The sequence below is a fragment of the Myotis myotis genome, unplaced genomic scaffold (assembly GCF_014108235.1).
Source record: "Myotis myotis isolate mMyoMyo1 unplaced genomic scaffold, mMyoMyo1.p scaffold_m19_p_12, whole genome shotgun sequence".
NCBI lineage: Eukaryota > Metazoa > Chordata > Mammalia > Chiroptera > Vespertilionidae > Myotis > Myotis myotis.
The window spans coordinates 28,720,379-28,733,305 of record NW_023416316.1 but is presented as its reverse complement, the minus strand read 5'-3'; the positions used below and the strand labels follow the sequence as shown (position 1 = coordinate 28,733,305).

The 12,927-nt window shown below is 40.6% G+C and overlaps 1 protein-coding gene and 1 pseudogene across 1 annotated transcript in view; one reads left to right on the top strand and one right to left on the bottom strand.

The window, feature by feature from the left end:
* UBAP2 (ubiquitin associated protein 2) overlaps positions 1–12,927 on the bottom strand; it is a 120,605-nt gene that overhangs the window by 71,214 nt on the left and 36,464 nt on the right. The window contains exon 3 of the mRNA XM_036330566.1: positions 9,464–9,603. Within this exon, the coding sequence (XP_036186459.1) occupies positions 9,464–9,603 (140 nt within the window). The remainder of the gene's footprint in view (positions 1–9,463; positions 9,604–12,927) is intronic.
* Positions 447–4,679, top strand: LOC118667661 (annotated as a pseudogene).

Below are 12,927 nucleotides of genomic sequence, written 5' to 3'. Positions count from 1 at the left end.
ATAAAACTAGTCACCTCTGAAGAAAACTCTTTTCCAGCTGCTTTTTTAACGTAAAATCCTTTTTAAAAAATTCAAGTTTCTCGCCGAAACAGGTTGGGCTTAGTGGATAGAGCGTCAGCCTACGGACTGAAAGGTCCCAGGTTCGATTCTGGTCAAAGGCATATACCTGGGTTACGGGCACATCCCCAGTATGAGGTGTGCAGGAGGCAGCTGATCGATGTTTCTCTCTCATCGATGTTTCTAACTCTCTATCTCTCTCCCATCCTCTGTAAAAAAATCAATAAAATATATTTTTTTAAAAAAAATTCAAGTTTCTTAATTGTTGTGGTTTCATTTTATGGTGTTTTTGACAATAATAAATTAAAAGGTATGGGAAAAGTTACTCTTTTGTGCAGTGAGTTAATAATAATATACCAATTTGGTTTATTAGTTTTGACAGAGATACCATGGTTATGACAACAGGGAAACTAGGTGAGGGGTTTATAGAAACTCTCTCTTCTATATCTGCAATTTTCTGATAAATCTAAAATTACTCAGAAACGGGTTGTTACCCCCAAAAGTTACCCTTGTTAGCTAAAATTTATACTAACTCCCAAAATAAATGTTTAAAAAGTGTTCAAATTACTGAATGATCCTCACAAGAATAATGAACAACTTTTCTTCTCTGCTTTAAGTACATATACACTGAAGCCAGATTATGATGACCACCTGACCTTTGTAGGCAAATTAGCTATAATTTCACGCTGAAGTTGCTAGGGAGCCAGCCCATTATAAATAGGGAAGCAGGTTGTTTACCACGACAGTAAAAGTGATTTTTTTCTGAAGATATGGGTAAACAACGCGATTTAACAGCCTTTGAATGTGGAATATCCTATATAATAAAAGAGAAACATGTAAATTGACCATCCCTCCACTACACCCACCAGCCAATCAGGAGTATGCAAATTAAATTGACAAAGATGGTGGGTTAATTTGCATACAGAGGTGCCGGGAGGAGAGCAGAGCGGGAGAGCCGGCGGCTTGGGGGAACGTGGCTCCCTCAGTCACTCCCCCAAGCCACCAGACAGAGAACAGAGCAGGAGAGCCAGAGGCTTGGGGGGACGTGGCTCCCTCAGTAGCCGGCAGAGAGCAGAGTGGAGAGCCGGCAGAGAGTGGAGCGGATTGGGGAACTTGGCTCCCCAAGCCGACAGACAGAGAGCAGAGAGGGAGAGCTGGGAGCTTGGAGGACTTGGCAGAGTGGGAGGCCGTGGGACGGAGACAGCAGGAAGGGAAAACCAAGAGCGCGGGGAGCACCAGGAATGCTGGGAATCGTAGTTCTGGTGGCAGACGGATCTCCTAGACACTAGAGCAAAGTGAGCAAGTTACTGTTGCAGTGGGGGATGGAGGGAAAGCAAAGGTGAGAGACATAAGTAAAATCAGAGTATCTGGGAAAAATTAAAGGGAAGATATCCTAAAATTTCCAGGAAATCTCCACCAATGAAGCAAAGAAAAAAAAAATGCCTCCATTATTCTGTGAGCAACAAACCAAACTGGGTTGGGGGTCTCAGACAATTCATATGATTGCAAAGACAGACAGAAACTCCCAGATTGGAGAGGGCTCCCTTGAGGGCTCCCAAATTGGAGAGGTTGCAGGTCATGCTGAGGGACCCACCCCCAGTGCATGAATCTTCGTGCACCGGGCCCCTAGTGTGTGTGTGTGTGTGTGTGTGTGTGTGTGTGTGTGTGTGTATGGCCAGATTAATATGACCACCTGACATTTGTAGGCAAATTAGCCATACACTGCATCTTATGGGATATGGAAGCCGAAGGCCTATTCAAACACCTTTGCTGTCTGCAGTTACCAAGATAAAACGTCTCCAATTTGCACAGGAACACAAGGATGGGACAGTCGAGGATTGGAAAAAAGTCATGTGGTCTGATGAATCGCGTTTCCAGTTGCATCATGCAGATGGCAGAGTGAGAATTTGGCAGAAACAGCATGAAAGCATGCACCCCACATGCATGAGTACAACCCTTCAAGCTGGTGGGGGCACTGTTATGGTTTGGGGCATGTTTTCCTGGCATGATTTGGGCCTTTTAATTCGTGTGGAACAACGTCTGAATAGTACAACATACCTAAGTATCCTTGTTGATCAAGTTCATCCTATCATATTGATGGTGTATCCCAATGGAGATGGTGTCTTCCAACAAGACAATGCGCCATGCCACGGTGCTCATATTGTGCAGGAGTGGTTTCAAGAACGTGAGGGAGACTTTACCTTGCTTAGGTGGCCCCCACAATCAACAGATCTGAATCCAATTGAGCATTTGTGGGACGAAGTTAAAGAGCCATCAGGCAGCTGGTTCCACAACCATCAAATCTCACAGAATTGGACAGTGCTATTCATCAGGCATGGTGTTAGATTCCTCGCATCACCTTTCAACATCTCGTGGAGTCAATGCCAAGAAGAATCACCGCAGTATTGAAGGCAAAAGGTGGCCCAATGAAGGATTGATGGGGTGGTCATAATAATCAGGCCACTCACTGTATATATATCCCACGTTCAAAGGCTGTTAAATCACGTTGTTTACCCATATCTTCAGAAAAAAATCACTTCTACTGTTGAGGTAAACAACCTGCTTCCCTATTTATAATGGTCTGGCCCTCTAGCAATTTCAGCGCGAAATTATAGCTAATTTGCCTACAAACATCAGGTGGTCATCATAATCTGGCCACTCAGTGTATATTTCAAATAATCCCTAGTCCTTATACAGGATCCAGCTAGCTTTGGGCTGTTACCTCCAATCTAATGGCCAATCCTTTCATTCCAACCTATGCCTGCCTGTAGTGACCTCATTTGAACCACTACAGTGCTACACCATTCCAACCAGAAAAATGTTTGTACAGAAACTCTGTGTCTTCTCACGTAGCCAATTTAACCTCAATGCTACCCAGTGTATATAGGGCCTTATATATACTCTCACTTTACCTACCTGCACATTAGACCAGTGGTCGTCAACCTTTTGGACCTCACGGACCACCAGTGGTCCCTTCCAAGCACACTAATACTCATTGCTTCAAACAATTAAATTTACTTAAATTACAAAATTTTCACATACCCACAAGAAAATTACTGTGACCCATAATGTAACCATCTAGTATCAAAACTATTTATTTGGCACATACATGTTTTTCTGATATAAAAAAAAACCCAGAATATAAACACATTACTTTGTAGGAAAACACATACACAATTTATTGTGAATATCTATTAGCATAATGTTTACTGGCTACCGAGATAGGTCCTGCATTTTACTAATTTTTCATTACTACCTAAACAGTATAGAGATCAAACTTATACCTAATTTGTATATATAACCACAATATATGAATGTATATGTCCAAAGGGAGATATACTATATACTATAAACACTATAAAGACCCAATTTATACCTTATTTGTATATACATCTATAATATAAGGATATATAGGGTGTCTCCCAAAAATGTATAAACACACTTTGAATAATTATAAAGGCAGTGTTTATTAAAATATATTTCATTTCAAAGTTGACACTATTTCACCCACACAAGTCATTCACTATTTACTACCATATATAAGGTAAATACCAATTACTAATTTATTCAGACTTAGTTTTTTAAGCTTAAGTACTATGACTCAAATGTGCTTTTTATTTCAATTCAATGATATCATCCGTTTTATTCTTGAAAGGGTACAGACCAAATAGAAGTAACTTCTGAAAACACAGCTGATGCACTTAACAGCTGTTTAACAAGTACAGTTTTGCAATACTAGCATAGAATATTAATGAAATATAAAGTATTTTCAATTAGGCCTTTAAATATTTTTACCTTTGCCAATTACCCTAGTCAAGAAGAAAATTAGCTCTTTCCTCCTGCCGCCCAAGATACCAAAAGGAAAGAAGGCTAAAGAGAAGGTGTTTGCAGGTCTCTGCTGTCGTGGAGAAGCAGGCCAAGAAAGTGGTAAATCCCGTTTGAGAAAAGGCCCAAGAATTCTGGCATTGGAGAGGACATACAACCCAAAGGGACCTCACCCATTTTGTCAAATGCCCCTGCTACATTCAGTTGTAGTGGCAAAGGGCCATTCTTTATAAGCATCTGAAAGTGCCTCCTGCCGTTAACCAGTTCACCCACGCCTTGGGAGGGCCAAACAGCAACTCAACTGCTAAAGCTGACCCACAAGTACAGACCAGAGACAGAGCAAGAAGAGAGATTATTGGCCCAGGCTGAGAAAAAAGCTGTCAGGGAAAGGAGATTTCTCTACCAAGGAGCCACCTGTCCTTTGGGCAGGGGTAACACTGTTACCACCCTGGTGAGAACAAGAAGGCACAGCTGGTAGACGATTGCACACGACGATCCCATTGAGCTGACTGTCTACCTGCCTGCCCTGTGCCATAAGATGTGGGTTTCCTACTGCATTATCAAGGGGAAGGCCAAGCTAGGACATCTAGTCCACAGAAAGACCTGCACCACCGTCACCTTCACACAGAAGACAAAGGTGCTCTGGCTAAGCTGGTGGGGGCTATCCAGACCAATTACAACAGATATGATGAGATCCGTGCCAATGGGGATGCAACATCCTGGGTCCAAAGTCAGTGGCTCGCATTGCTAAGCTGGAAAAGGCCAAGGCTAAAAAGCTGGCCACCAAGATGGGCTAAGTGTACATTGTTGAGTTTTCTGTACATAAAAGTAATAAAAATTATCCTTCAGCCAGGAAAACAAAAGAAAATTAAGCATCAGATAAACAACAAACAGAAATTAGAGTATGATAAAAAATTTGCCAGGCTGAGCTCAAACAACTGAGAAGCGGTCTGTATAGCTTGTGAAATCAGAGGAATAAGCAGAATCAACTGGTAATTCGAAGTTAAACATTAGTGCACCCTCTCCTACAACAAACATCAGTGACATCAACACAACTGTCAAGTTGAAAAATTCTTGCCAAGAAAAGCAGCATTTACTAATCTCTTCTTCTAGATCTCTCTTCCATTCACTTGGCTTATAATGAGCTACGCTACTTTCATAATATAGTGTTGATAGCTTTTATAGTATGTTAGGACTTACGAGGCAATATAATTCTTAACAGCCATTTTGTAAGCTTCCCCACCACAGGAGAACAAAGACCAGGAAGACTTGCTGGACAAGAAATGGAGGACACTAGGAATCAACCATATAAACAACTAAAACTGCCAAGAAGCGCCCAATCATACATCCACAGTCCTGCTGACCCAACCCCACTGCCTAAACCAGCTGTGGGCAAACTACGGCCCGCCGGATCCGGCCCAATTGAAATGAATAAAACAAACAAACAAAAAAGACCGTACCCTTTTATGTAATTATGTTTACTTTGAATTTATATTAGTTCACACAAACACTCCATCCATGCTTTTGTTCCGGCCCTCCGGTCCAGTTTAAGAACCAACCCATTGTGGCCCTCGAGTCAAAAAGTTTGCCCACCCCTGGGGCCCTAAACCCATCAACCAAGACCCCAGAACTCACTGACTACAAGAGCTTCCCACCAGTGACTACATATAAGGAAGAATCTCCATCTCCTAGGGCAGTGATGGCGAACCTTTTGAGCTCGGCGTGTCAGCATTTTGAAAAACCCTAACTTAACTCTGGTGCCGTGTCACATATAGAAATTTTTTGATATTTGCAACCATAGTAAAACAAAGACTTATATTTTTGATATTTATTTTATATATTTAAATGCCATTTAACAAAGAAAAATCAAACAAAAAAATTAGTGTCATAGGTTCACCATCACTGTCCTAGGGGCTGCTATCATTGACCCAATACTCCTTAGCTCAGTGCTGTGTAGCCCCTCCCTTTGGATATCCCTATCCCTTTTCTTTAAATAAATTCAATTTTTCTTTATTCACCATCTGAAATTCCTATTTAGCCTGCCCACACACCATCAACTTTAACCTTTCGTAGTATACTCAAATGTTTTTTGTTGGACATCACCCAGAAAATTTGGAAAATATAATAGCTGGATTATATTTTTAAATTATCCTTATGCCCATCACCCAAAGATAAATATCATTAACATAGTCTACTAGTCTTTTTTTTTTCATTGTCACCTGAGGTTATATTTTACCAGTTTGGGGGGGAGGGGGGGGGACACACACATCAACATATGAAAGAAACATCAATCAGTTGCCTCCACTGGAAATTGAACCAGAAACAACTGGCAATCTTTCAGTGCACAGATGAGGCTCCAACCAACTGAGCCACACCAGCTAGAGTTACTAGTCTTTTTTTCTTAAATGTCTAAACAGTTGTGCTACATTGTAAGTATTATTTTGCATCCTTTCTCAATTGATCAGAAACCTGGCATTTCCCAGCATAATTTCAAATATTACTAATTTCATAACCTATATGAAATATACATTAAGAGTAAAGGTTACCACTTCCTGATCATATCTTATGCAATTTCTAATTCCTTACAACCATTCTCTGCAAAGAATATAAGACACCATTTTAAATTTTTAACAACTAGTTTTTCTTTCCCGACATGATACTAGAGAAACACCACTTTAACTAAATGATAAAACTGATTACCAGTATATAGGACAAGCCTATGTTCTGTACATCATGATATGACACACTAAGAACAGGACTATCTTTACCAAAAATGTATAACCCCTTCCTAATCATGAGGAAATTTCTCAAACAAACTGAACTTAGGAAACATTCTACAAAATAAGTGGCCTATATTTTTCAAATATGCCAATGTCATGAAACAGAAAGTTTCACATTAAAGAAGACAAAGAGAATTAAAACCTAAATACAATGTAAGGACTTAATTAACTTAAGAGGACATTATTGGGACAACCAAGAAAATATAAATATGATCTATAGATTAAGTTGGCTAATGAAGTGATTTCCAGATTTTTAAAATTGTGCTGTTATTATGCAAAAAGATGGTTCTTGTATGTTTGTTTTTTAAATACTATACATACTCAAGTATTTACAGGTAAAGAAGCACCACATCTGCAACTTATTCTCAAGAGGTTTAGAGGAAAAGGAGCATGCAGTTTCTCCTTTGTAGGAGGGAGAAAAAGATAAATAAATGTTAACATTTGGAGATCTAAAAAGATATTCAAGAATAATGTATACAACTCGAAATTTTTTTTCTAACTCTCAAAAGCATGATTTTAAAAATCTGAGGTTCATCTCTTACCCTTTGCAACAGCATGGATGGACCTGGAGATTATCATGCTAAGTGAAATAAGCCAGTCAGAGAAAGACAAATATCACATGATCTCATTATAGGTGGAATCTATTAAACAAAATAAACTAATGAAAAAAAATAGGTCCAGAGGCATGGATGCATGGTACAGACTGACACATCTCAGAAGAAAGAGGTATGTGGGGAGGTGGGGGTGGGGGATAATAGGAAGAAATCAACCAAGGAACTTATATGAATACTAGAGGCCCAGTGCACAAAATTTGTGCACTGGGCCAGGTGGAGTGTCCCTCAGTCCAGCCTGCACTCTCTCCAATCTGGGACCCCTTGAGGGATGTCCGACTGCCCATTTAGGCCCGATCCCACTGGGCAGTCGGACATCCCTCTCACAATCCAGGACTGCTGACTCCCAACCACTCGCCTGCCTTCCTGCCTGATTGCCCCTAACCACTTCTGCCTGCCAGCCTGATCACTCCCTAACCACTCCCCTGCCAGCCTGATCGATGCCTAACTGCTCCCCTGCTGGCCTGATTGCCCCTAACTGCCCTCCCCTGCTGGCCTGGTTGCCCCTAACTGCCCTCCCCTGCCAGCCCAATTGCCCCTAACTGCCCTCCCCTGCAGGCCTGGTTGCCCCCAACTGCCCTCCCCTGCCAGCCCAATTGCCCCTAACTGCCCTCCCCTGCAGGCCTGGTTGCCCCCAACTGCCCTCCCCTGCAGGCCTGGTCCCCCCCAACTGCCCTCCCCTGCAGGCCTGGTTGCCCCTAACTGCCCTCCCCTGCCAGCCCAATTGCCCCTAACTGCCCTCCCTGTGCTGGCCTGGTTGCCCCCAACTGCCCTCCCCTGCAGGCCTGGTTGCCCCCAAATGCCCTCCCCTGCAGGCCTGGTTCCCCCCAACTGCCCTCCCCTGCAGGCCTGGTTCCCCCTAACTGCCCTCCCCTGCAGGCCTGGTCCCCCCTAACTGCCCTCCCCTGCTGGCCTGATCACCCACAACTGCCCTCCCCTGCCGGCCATCTTGTGTCCACATGGGGGTGGCCATCTTGTGTGTTGGAGTGATGGTCGATTTGCATATTACCTCTTTATTAGATAGGATATGCATAGTCCATGGTCAGAGGCAATAGTGTGGTGAAGGCCTGGGTGGGTTGAGGCCTGGGTGGAGGGGGACAAAGCGGGGGAAATGAGGGACATCTGTAATACTGCCAACAATAAAAAATAAATTAAAAAAACAACAACTGAGGTTCAAAGAGACTTAAGTGAATCAACTAACTAGTAAAGTGGCAGACCCAGGGCCCAAAAACTCAGGTTTATTCTGATTCATGAGAGCTCATAAATTTCTCTCTTACAACCGGCTAGATAGGTTACCTCAGAATTCCTCTATGGACATTTAGAATTGGGCAATAAACATCTTACAAAATAAAGCCTCCCGATTAAGGTTTTTTCCTTAGGATATTTTTCCAGCGTGGGATTAATGGATAAATGAACATGCATAGTTTTATTAATATATAATAATATTTTGAGAAATTCTCACAATAGTTTTATTAAAAGAAAAATTAGTAATCTACGGGCCTAGAAATCCTTCCCTCAACTCAGTTGGCAGTTTTTCTTCTAATTAGAGAAAATGAGCCATCCCCAAAGGGCCCATGGAAAAACTTTTAGGGACAACCATTGGGAAGAAGGGAGTCCTCCCTCCTCTAGTCTGGAGAATCTGATTCTCTGGAAATCAGCCCAAGGACTTTACTTGAGTGGGAAACAGAGATAGTTCACATTCCCAACACATTTCATTTGACCCCCCTTGAAAAGACCAAGCATTTAATCCTTACTTATTTGATAAACAAAGAAATAAAATTTGCTTTAATTTATTTCTTTCATTATTAGCAGGGTTGCACCTATGATTTTTCATAACTTGTATTTCATCTTTGATAAGAGGCTATTCATGCCCTGGCTACTGTGGTTCAACTGGTTGGAGTGTCGTCCCATGCACTAAAGGGTCACAGGTTCAATTCCCAGTTAAGGGCACTTACCCATGTTGCAGGTTTGATCCCTGGTCAGGATACATATGAGACAACCAACCAATGTTTCTGTCTCTCTTTCTTCTTCTCTCTCGTTCTCCCTCCCTCCCTCTCTAAAATCAACCGAGTCACCCAGCTAGGTCATACTAATTTTTAAAAATGAGATTTAAAATCCTGAGGTTTCCTACAAGGAACATTAAAGCACATGTACTCCCTTAATTTCCACAAGACTTCCACAAAAACTTACCTGTACTACTTGTTTCTGTAGTTGTGTTGCCTGTGTTGCTGAAATTTGTGTTTTTTCCCGAGCACATCGGGAACGGTCACTGCTCACTGAAGTCATCATATACAGTATATACAAAATAACGTGCGTACAAAATAGAAAATCTGCAAGAAAGCAGGCATGGTGAGCAAAACTTGCAATCATAGTAAATGGCAAGGATAAAATACAAGGCAAGGAGTAAACATGATATAAGTCAAAGATTCTCTCAAATACAAATTCTCAAGAAAACAAGGATTTTAGATTTTCCTGGCAGCTCTTAAGCCACTTTTACTAATGCAATCTAAAGTCTAAGGTTTACAAGTACAGCAATTCTAAACAAAAAGCTCAAATACCATGAATTTTATCCAGCAATTATTTTACCACTATACTGCATATAGTTTTATCTGCTCTTCCCATTTGCAGTTGGTATATGAACACAGATAAAAACTGCATCCAGTCAAAATTTTACTTGGCAATAATCCAATGCAAAATGTGATATCCAGAAGCAAGACATACCTAATGCAAAAGCCTCTTATAAACAACAAATCTTGTATAAAACAAGGTGAAGAACTGCCATTCTCAGGAGCATTATCCCAATACATTGAGATTCTGCTTCCCAGCAACTATCGATGGCTTGGCTTGAATAAACTCACAAAAATCCTTAAAAACAACAACAACAAATCTTCAAAGGAGACAAAACAATTGTGCATCTATTTTTACTTTATTCAACAAATATTTACTGGAGACCTACTTAAGTATCAAGCATATAACTAAATATAATATGCCACCAAAACATGATTATAATAATGAAATACCACTTCACACCCATTAGGATGGTTAATAAAAAATAGTTTTGGCGAGGATGTAGAGAAATTAGAAACCTTAAATACTGCTGTTAAGAATGTACAACAGTGTAGTAACTATAGAAAACAACATGGCAGTTACTCAAAAAATTAAAAATATAATTACTATATGGTCCAGTAATACAAACAAGACAGAAAAAATTGAAAGCAGGGTCTTTTTTTTTTCCATTATTGACAGTATTACAGATATCCCACATTTCCCCATCCTTTTCCCCCCTCCAACCAGCCCCTGCCCCACCCCAGGCCTTCACCACACTGTCTGTGTCCATGGGCTATGCATATATGCATGTATGTTCTTTGGTTAATCTCTTCCTGTCCCCTCCACCCCCCTCCCCTCTGAGATCTGTCATTCTGTTCTATGCATCCATGTCTTGGACCTATTTTGTTCATTAGTTTATTTTGTTCTAGATTCCACAAATAAGTGAGATGAAAGCAGGGTCTTAAAGAGATTATATGTACAGCCATGTTCATAGCATCATTATTCACAATAGCTAAAAGTGGAAGCCACATGAGTTTCTATGGATAGATGAATGGATAAGCACATGAATTACTTATTATTCAAACTTAAAGTATGAAAATTCTGACACATGTTACAACATGGATGAAGCTTTAGAACATTATGCTAAGTGAAATAAACCATTCAAAAAAGGACAAATACTGTGTGACTACTTATATGAGTTATCTGGAATAATCAAATTAATAGTTAAAGTTGAATGGTGTTTACCAGGGGCTGGGAGTAGGGGAAATGGACAATTGTTGTTTAATAATTTCATTATTATATACATTTTACAATTTTAAAAACATAGTGCAGCAGCAACAAACACCATAGTTTAATTTCCAACCTAGAATTCTACACTCAGCAAAGATACCAACCAATGTGATGAGAGAAAAAGTTCAGTTCACATATGCAATATCTCAAACTCGGGAAGCTCCTGGAACAAACTAAACAAAAACAAAAGAGCAAACCAAGCAGCAGCTGCTGGCAATTGACACCATGAATTAGCTACCAAAATCCATTTACAACATACCATTTTTTCTGTCCTCCTCTGGTAAAGAAGGCAAAAAGTTAAATACTCAATTTCTAAGCCTCCCTTATAACTTGGGATAGCCATGGGCTACTTTTCTCAAAAACTATCTAAATACAGTACTCATCGCACCTTTATTCACAGTCCCCCAAAAGTGGAAATAAGAAAAATATCCTTCAAAGAGTGAATAATCTATAGCACAACCATACAACTGAATATTATTCAGAAATAAAAAGAAGTCAACTAATGCCCAGTAAGCGTGGCTCAGTGGTTGAGCACTGACCTAGGAACCAGGAGATAACAGTGAGATTCCAGTCAGGGCACATGCCCGGGTTGTAGGCTCCATCCCCGGTAGAGAGCATGCAGGAGGCAGCCGACCAATGATTCTCTCTCATCATTGATGTTTCTCTCTCCCTCTCCCTTCCTCTCTGAAATCAATAAAAATATATATATTTTTAAAAATAATGTATACTTGAAAAATTTTACCTTAAAAAAGAACAATATAACCTGATAAAATACTCAAACATGCAAAATCAAAATGGCAAGTTCAGGACCATTTTATCTTTTGGCATTGTAAAACAGATGTATAAAGGCAAATAATTCAGGTCGGCCAGTGTTGCTCAGTGCTTAAGTGTCGACCTATGAACCAAAAGGTCACAGTTCGATTCTAGTCAGGGCACATGCCCAGGTTGCGGGCTTGATCCCCAGTAGGGGGCATGCAGGAGGCAGCCGATCAATGATTCTCTCATCATTGATGTTTCTATCTCTCTCCCTTGCCATTCCTCTCTGAAGTCAATAAACACATGTTAAAAAAAAAAAAAAAAAAAATGGCCAAACCGGTTTGGCTCAGTGGATAGAGCGTCGGCCTGCGGACTGAAGGGTCCCGCGTTCGGTTCCGGTCGGGGGCATGTACCTTGGTTGCGGGCACATCCCCAGTGGGGGGTGTGCAGGAGGCAGCTGGTCGATGTTTCTCTCTCATCGATGTTTCTAGCTCTCTATCCCTCTCCCTTCCTCTCTGTAAAAAATCAATAAAAAATATTTAAAAAAAAAAAATGCTGGCTAAATTTGCCTAACTTAGAGCCCCAAATTTGAAAAAATAAAAATAAAATAAAACCAAATTATTCAAATAGGAGATCACCCCAACAAGCCCTTAGGTTTCTATTGAAGTCCATTTAAAAATATTCCAGCCCTAACCGGTTTGGCTCAATGGATAGAGCGTCAGTCTGAAGACTGAAGGGTCCCAGGTTCAATTCCGTCAAGGGCATGTACCTTGGTTGCGGGCACATCCCAGTAGGGGGTGTGCAGGAGACAGCTAATTGATGTTTCTCTCCCATTGATGTTTCTAACTCTCTCTCCCTTCCTCTCTGTAAAAAATCAATAAAATATATTTTTTAAAAAATATTCCAAAACAGGTCAGAGATTTCTAGGATTATATGTATTTCCAATTACTTTTTATATATTAACTTTCCTTTAAATTCTATAGCACTTACATGGAATTCATATTTTAGTTGATTTACTCTCTACTTTTTCTATATTTAACTTGTGTTCCTAACCTTAATAA